The sequence below is a fragment of the Miscanthus floridulus genome, chromosome 19, assembly GCF_019320115.1.
Source record: "Miscanthus floridulus cultivar M001 chromosome 19, ASM1932011v1, whole genome shotgun sequence".
Classification (NCBI taxonomy): Eukaryota; Viridiplantae; Streptophyta; class Magnoliopsida; order Poales; family Poaceae; genus Miscanthus; species Miscanthus floridulus.
Window position 1 is genome coordinate 87,165,644 of NC_089598.1, and position 8,275 is coordinate 87,173,918.

An 8,275-nucleotide genomic window follows, 5' to 3' on the forward strand; every position below is an offset into this window, starting at 1 on the left:
CGCGCATCGCGCCAGCGTCCGCCGCACGCACTCCTATCTCTGCAGAATGCAGGCTTGCACGCACGTGCCAGACCAGACCCCAGCCTACACTAGTGACTAGCCTTCTCTCCACAGCCGGGCGCGCTAGAAGGTTCCACACGGAGCGTAGCAAGGGCATGTGGCCGCGTAGGAGGATCCAGGAATGCCCGGGTGCGTGCGTGACGCAGCGACTCGGAAACGCCACACGCGACCTGCAGCTGCCGGACAGTGCCAGCCAGTTCCATCCATCAATCCGCCGCTGATGAGTGACGCATGGCTCGGCTCCTCGCCTCACGTACACTACTTTGGTAGTGCTATATACACACACACACTTCCTAGCTTGTCCGTGTTTCAAGATTAGAGAAGCATCGATATCTTTCGATCTGTATAGTGTGTTTATATAAAAGCTCCTAGTCTATTTTTAAAGATTTTTTTCTACATTTCTATAGCTCAATCAAAATTTTGGAAACCTCCATAAATAATTCCAAGAGTTACAAATATTCTATTTGGGTGTATCTTGTTATGACACATCTCTAAGATTATCCTTGGATATTTCTGATGTTTAACCATATTTTTTATTGTTTGAAAACCTTATCTAGTGTAAGGAGAAAACTATTAACATCTGCAACAGGGGTGTAAATTATGAAAAATATATATTTCGTAATATATCTTATAATTTGAAACGGCCGCAGAATCATTGTAGAAAAGTTGGGTTTCAAAGATCACGTAGAAAAGTTGTGTATAAATTTTATCAAATAATATATTGAAAAATATGATTAAATGTCGTGGTGATAAGTTATGTGTCCCACAAAACACTATGCACGAAAATTGTGAATATAACTGTGTAACTTCCTAAAAATGAAAAATGCTCAAACAACTTTTTTAAAAGGAAAGTCGGTTGTCTTCGTTCACTGGTTTATAGTCGATCGATTGTTGGTTAAAAATGTCTAATTTGGTTTTATAGGTTTACCGTATTAGTTAGAGATAAAGCCACACGGACATATACAACTATGTATACATGCACACAAAAAAAGGGCGCCAGCAGAACCACAAACATGAAAAAAATTTGGAATGACATTAATAAAGTCAGTACAATTAAATATTTTCTTTTTGAAAAAAAATCTACTAGACCGCCCTTTCCTTGTGCCGTCCGTGTGCATGCGGCAGCTGGCCGCCAGCATGACTGACTGCGTGTGGCGTGAGACGGTGAGAGAAAAACAAAGCACGCATTGCTTTGCTGAGCAGCTGAGCAGCAAGCAGCAAGCAGCAAGCAGCAAGCAGCAGCACCTGCTGGTGGGGGAGGCAGGGGCAGGCAAGGCAACTCAGCAAAGCAAGCTGAGTGCGCGGTTTCTTCTCCACCCTGCGTCCCTGCCGTCCCCCTCTCCCCCCGGCCGGCCCATATATACCATGCCCTCCCCGCCTCCTCCCACCTTCAGTCGCAGCCAGGCAAAGGCAATTAAGCAACCATTCCGCAGCCGCAGCAGCAAGCTAGAGAAAGATATATAGAGATTGGAGAGTGAAGGGGGAGAGAGAAATGAGGCCGGAGAGAGTTGGAGGTGTGGCGCCGACGGTGCAAATGGCTGGTGGCGGCGGCGCGCGGCCGAGCCTGTGGAGGACGCCGACGCCGTACCTCTTCCTGGGGTTCGCGGTGATGATGGGCCTCATCGTGGTGGCGCTGCTAGTGCTCATCTGCACGCGCCGCAAGGCGTCGTCGTCGTCGGCCGACGACGAGAAGGCGGCGTCGGTGCGCGGGGTGCTGGTGCCGCTGGACCGGGAGCCCAGGGTCGTGGTGATCATGGCCGGCGACGCCCTGCCGTCCTTCATCGCCGTCGCCAGCGCCATGAAGCCGCTCGCCTTCGCCGCACCAGCCGGGGCCGAGGCCGTGTAGGCGCCGGCAGGCGTCCGAGGAGCCGAGAACCCGCGCGTCGCGACGCGGGGACAATTTTGTCGATCAAGAGGTTTTCTTTGTTCTTCTGTTTCGGGACAAAGCTTCCAGCTTGAATAAACGCGCACGGCTTTCTTTTGGCTGCGTTCAGCTGGATCTCATCGATTTGCCTTCTCTTTCACGCGAATTCGTTCCTGCTGCGTGCGTCGCCGATCATGCTTTGATCGCCCAATCCTTTCGATCGTGCATTCGTGCGTCGTCCAAGTGCAGGATGACAAGACGAGATCGTGTACGCCGTCGTCGTCGCCACAGCGATGACGAGGCTCTCTGTTTCCTCTGAGTCATGACGCACCGCGCCGAGCGGCCGTCCTCCGCAATGGCCATGGCCACCTGTCTGGAAAAAACAAATGCAATCTGACGTGCGTGTGCTGTGTGAGTGTGACCACCATCGAAAAAGCACCATTATTTCTGCATTTTCGTGAGGAACTTACCGTAAAAGTTCCCGTGAGATGACCGAAGCGAGCGCCCAGCCGCCCACAGGCTACAGCCACTGACCGGATGGCCGGCCCCTGGGTGAAATTAACCAGCAGTACGTACTGCTGTGTACCAAGGGCAGGTGCTCGCAAGTATCCCTCTGTTTTCCGCGATCACACCAACTAGCACGTACTTCATTAAGACGGTCGATTTCGTCCGCCGGGAGTCTAGATTGCTGCTTGGCCCAAGCCACCATCCTACACATGCCTAAGAGCGTGCTGGAAGACGACCTACGAGGTGAACGGCGGCCTGACCCTCATGTGGTGAACCAATTAGCTCTAACTCCTTATTGAAAAACAGATGGAAGTGAAGCAGAAAACAAACTTGAACTTTTTAGATCCAGTATATATACTTTGACGACAAAGGTTAAGTCCCTTAATAATGAGGAAACGTGATGGCTACTCTTGCTATTTGCTATATAATGTGAATTTGTAGCTCCCCTATTAATATAATGCGTCTTTAATTTGTACTAAAACGTGGAATATACATCTCTTGCCACCATACATTCCTATAAAGCTATATAACTCCAACTGTATGTCATCTGTTTGTCTTTAAAAGTATAGGCTACATGAGTTCTCTTTTTTCATGTGTGTTTGTACGAATGATAGAACCCTCCAAGACGATGCAATATCCATGCTGAATACGTTGAACTAGAAGTTTTTTTTTAAGTAATATTGAACAGAAGGTGATAATCGATTGCTAGCTTGCATTGCTCTCTTGTGCATGCAACGGCTCGATCGACCACCTTCTTCATCATCAACACTCCGAAAGAAAATGTTTATTTGTAGTACGCTGTCTCTTCAGGTTTACAACAACAAAGGCTTGCACATGATTCCAATTTGCATTATTTATATCATGCTTAATATAATTGTACTATACTGGCACTAACTAGCTTTGGCCCCTCAGAAAAGAGACGACGTATTCCCCTAAATAAAAAAAGGGAAATGAAGAGACATTCGCTGAAGAAGAAAATGGGACGGTTACACGTAGCCAATGCCATGCAGCTATGGACAAATCACGAGTCCACAGGGCGTACGGGCACGCAAATATGCGAAAGAATGAAGATAGCAGGGTGTAGCTCGTTGCGACACGTACGTTTGCGTAGAATTTGTGCAGACATTTTTATACATCGCGTGCTAATTAATTAATACTTCAGCAAAACAACGATTTTTTTCGAATAAAGCTCGCCCTTAGATTTTGTTTATGTGCAAAAAGAGTTTTTAAAGTGTCAAATTAATGCAAATAAAGTTAGCGACTTTCCCTCCATGCCACTTGTACGGTCAAAGTGCAAGCATTTGTTTGTACTCCTGCTGCTGCCCTCCAGCATCCTTTAATTTCGTTTTTTTTTGTCTCCAAAAGTATTTTTCTTTTTTACCTACTACTTATCCGCTTGTACTTGTTTGTTCTTGTTGCACCTGATTTCTTGCTAAATTCGGTGGCTCGGTGGCAGGCTGGCTTGCAGGTCAGATCAGTCACTCAAATCCATAAAGAATTTCGAGACTTCATGCATGGCATCAAGCCATATGGGTGTGTGTGTAAATGAGAGCTAAATTAATTAAGTGCTGAAAATTTTCCACACACAGAATCTGTTGCTAAAAGTAAAAGGTGATTAATCGAAGCCATGAAATTTTTTTTTTGAACGAAACAGCCATGCAAATATAAGAAAATAAACAAGTTATGGCCGCTCGCGCACACAATCATTGCGTCCTGCTTATGTAATTCTAGCCAATCCATTGTTGAACTATCCACAACTCTATAGCTTAGCTAGAGAGCGCTTTTAGCAAAGGTGCTTTGACGACGACAATGCGTTTCTTTGATTTGATGAACACCAAATATTCGTCAGGATAATTCAGGAGGATATGAGTTTACAAAGCGACAGAAGGATTCGTTCTATTCTCATTGATGATGAATGAGTTCTTCCCTAGCTATACACTCTCCTTTCTCGGCCTTGAAGATGGAGCTAGCTAGTGAACAAAATCCTCCTTTATCAGAAAAAGAAAAGGGGAAATATATAAGAAATTAAAGTGGGGGAGAATAATTGAGAGGCCTAAGATTTAATACTACCCGTGGTGGCAATATGATAATGCGAGTCCATCAACAAAATCCACGCACGTGGGGCCGGCCTGCCCGCTACTTTATAGAAAGGAAGGAGGCGCTCTCGGTGGGTGCGGCTAGCCTGGACTGGACCTGTGGAAGCGGCGCCTCGAGCGCGCAGAGGGCCGACGTCGTCATCACGCTAGCTAGCTAGCTTGTCGTCGGAGAAGACCGTCCTCTCCTCTCGACTCCATCAATCCTCCCTAGCTACCATGCATATCTTCTGTGTTCTCACCTAGAGAGCCAACACGTGTGTGTCTGTGTGTGTGTGTACACAGCAGCAGTCCAATTCCGTCTCGAATGTGAAACTTTATTTCATTCGCGTGTCTCAAGCAAGCTGCATATACACAAAATCATGATGCTAGTAGTGTTTTGTTTGTTCAGGTGCAATATATATACTCTTTTCAACTTTTGCCTGACCTATAGGACTGGGTGTGTAATAACGTGCCTTGCTTGTACGACTCCCGTCGCAAACTTGTACTACTAGCAATCTAGTGGAAGCGGCGCAGCGTGATCGAGTGCGCGCGACAACTTTAGGGAGAAGTCTACGACGACGGCGAGCTTTGCGTTTGCGTGGGCGGGAGCTTTTTAAGAGGAGTTGGGGTCGAGTCACGAACCAGAAGGCGCGCGGCAGGGAGCAGCCTGGCCCCCGGCCATGGCCATGATTGCCTCCACCACCAAAGCACGTACTAGTATGCAGCACCAAACCAAACCTTTTCCGGCTTTGCTTTTTATTTCTTCCTCCACTGCCGTGCCCGTGCAGAATATACTGAGCATATGACTTCCCCATGGCTGATGATGGCTCCTTCAGATCATCCTACACAAGTCTCAACAAGTATCTATCTAGCTAGCAAGAGCTAGCTACCCTAAGGTTTTCTATATGGAAATTTGGCAATGGATTCCGGTGTCTAGGGAAGAAGATGCGCACCCTAAAATGCTGCTCAATGTGATCGATCTTGGGCTAAACATACATTCTCCAAATATCTACCACAACTCATATGCTGATTACATCTCAGATCACGGAGGACAGTTCGTAGTCATAACGAGCAGCTTTCAGACGGAATTCAGGAGAATCTCAGTCAAACAATTTTTTTTACTGACAAGCGATTCTTCGCTGATGTTGTGAAATGATTCCTTGAAGCAAACTACGAGGCTACAAGCTAAAAAAAGTAGCTTCTCTTGATTTACTTCATGCACAGAACCACTCACTGCTACAGGAATGATTTCTAGGGGCGACTGGTGGGGCTTTGTAGAGACGGCTCGGACAGCTGCCCCTACTATACCGTCTTTACAAATCATGTATTTGTAGGGGGCGGTTCCCAGACCGCCCTTACAAATCGATTTGTAGAGACGGCTGGTGTTATTAGTCGCCCCTACAAATCGATTTGTAGGGGCGGCTGGTAACTACAAAATCAATTTGTAGGGGCGGTTGTAGTACCAGCCGCCCCTATAATACCTGTTTGTAGGGGCGGTTCTGAACCGCCCCTACAGTACATTTTTCCACAAAAAAAATTCAAATTTACAATTCAAATTCGACCAAAACACATATATATAATTCAAATCTGACCAGAACATATATAATTCAAGTCTGACCACAAGCACAAGAGCATTATATAAACAACCATTACAAGTCCAATTCACAAGAATCTATCACCTTTTTTCATGGGACAAAGCAAAATCTTGCAAACGAGGAAAGGTTGGATACAAAATTACAGGTGCACAAATTTAAAGTATAATTCATATTTTTCATTAGATGAAATGTACAACATAATCCATGTCTTAACTAAAGCAAATTAAATACTCAATGATCAAATAGAAAATGTTATGGAATATAAGACATGAATGGTGGAGTAAAAGAAAGTCTAGTGATGTTTCGAGTTCTATAGGACTTGTGCTGTTATAGGTAACACACAGAAACTTTTAGATAAATAAATGCAGGACACACAAAAGCATTAGAGCACTTGGAAATGAGTAATCATGCAAGGAAATATAGCTGTTGTGCTTAAAATGGAATGGACACTAATTATTAAATGCTAGAGTCGCTGGCAATTGTTCAAATCAAATTACGAAACGGAGAATATTCTACGAATAATGTAGGTTCTGTAGAAGGGAAAAATACTTCTCTCCCATGCGAAATATTGAACCTATGATAACATAGAAAATACTTGGAGATCACACTAGGTAGATTGCTAGAACTTAAAAAAAATCCATCTTTACAAAAATGTAAGAATTCATGTTAAAAAAGAATAAATGGGATCTTGAACAACTGGACCCACCATTCAAACAAGGCTAATGTTTGCTTTAGTCGCTGAGGTTCCATATAGCTTCGATCCAGCAAATGCCCCTGCACATCAATTTGAAATAATCAAAATTTATTATGAATGTTAACTTTAAGTGACAGACATTCATTGAATCTTTGTAACAGAATAACAAAGCAACAAATAAACTTGAAAGGGAAAAAACCAACAAGCATGAGAAAAGGCAACAAAACACATACATTGACATCACCAACCACTACTACTCGTCATTGATTGCTGACCACCCACCACTCAGTTGTAACAGTCATAAACTCAACTGGAATTAAATGCGAAGAAGACAACTTATAGGCTGCCTCAAATAACTTTGTGAGCTAAAGTATGTAACTCCTTCATATTACAATTAACAGCCACACAGGAGCAAATACAAACTTGTAACGGGATCAATAAAGCACATCAGATAAATAAATATGTATATATTTTTGTTAGGTTAGCCATATCTTTGCCTCTATATTCAAGTAGCATCTGAAAGTGACTCTAAAATTTCGCACCATGAATACGCCAAGCCTATTCAGTGTGTTCTTTAGACAGGTGACAGGATGAGTCTACGAACAGAGCAATAGAGATCTAAGTTTGGGACTGTCGACGAAATATGGTCGGCAGTCTACCTAGGGGTATGCCCAAGGTAGTAGATTATCGGCAGACAGATGCGCAAGCTACGAACGAGATGATGACACAAGACAGACACGAGGTTTTATCCAGGTTCGGCCGCCGTGAAGGCGTAATACCTACGTCCTGCGTCTGATTGTATTACTGTATGTAAATGAGATCTAGATGGATCGTGATGGATCCTCCCCGCTAGGGGACCCCAACCTCTCCTTATATACTCTGGAGGTGGTAGGATTACAAGTAAAGTAACCTATTTGGTACTATACAATGTCTTTCGGTGCACGCCGAGCAGCGCCGTGCACGCCTTAATCTTGTGGGCCGGGCCACCTCTGATGGTGCAGCCCATGTCTTGTCTTGTAGATACCGGGGGCCATACCCCCATAGCTAGTCCCTGAGCCTGACAGTAGGTGACGTAGTCGCGTCGTGCCAGGGTCAGAAAGTAGAAGACCAGCCGAGCAGGCAGCCAGTCCCCGGGCGTAGCCTCGAGATGAGAACAAGCACATTCACCGCAAGGTGAAGTGTGCCCACTAAGTCCCCGAGCCTGCTGGAAGATGAATAATGAATCTTGTAGCAGGGTCAAAGAAAAAGAAGTCTGAAAGCTTGCCGACGTCGTTCGACATGTGCGTATCAAGACCCCAGACGTGCTGCCCAAGATCAGCACCCTGATCCGAACAGCATGGAGCAGCTTGATAGCAAACCGACGAAACGTAACAAGATCCGACCCCCGAGGAGTCCCCGGCGTAGGCGGGGACGACCGAGCACCGAGGAGCGAGGAGTCCCCAGCGTAGGCGGCGATGACCGAGCACCGAGGAGCGAGGAG

At 45.5% G+C, this 8,275-nt stretch overlaps 1 protein-coding gene across 1 annotated transcript; it reads left to right on the top strand.

The window, feature by feature from the left end:
• Positions 1–1,465: 1,465 nt before the first annotated feature.
• LOC136529865 (protein GLUTAMINE DUMPER 5-like) lies at positions 1,466–2,053 on the top strand. The gene has a single exon (XM_066522920.1). It carries the CDS (start codon positions 1,553–1,555, stop codon positions 1,904–1,906), a length of 354 nt encoding a protein of 117 aa, XP_066379017.1. The 5' UTR covers positions 1,466–1,552; the 3' UTR covers positions 1,907–2,053.
• Positions 2,054–8,275: the final 6,222 nt, after the last annotated feature.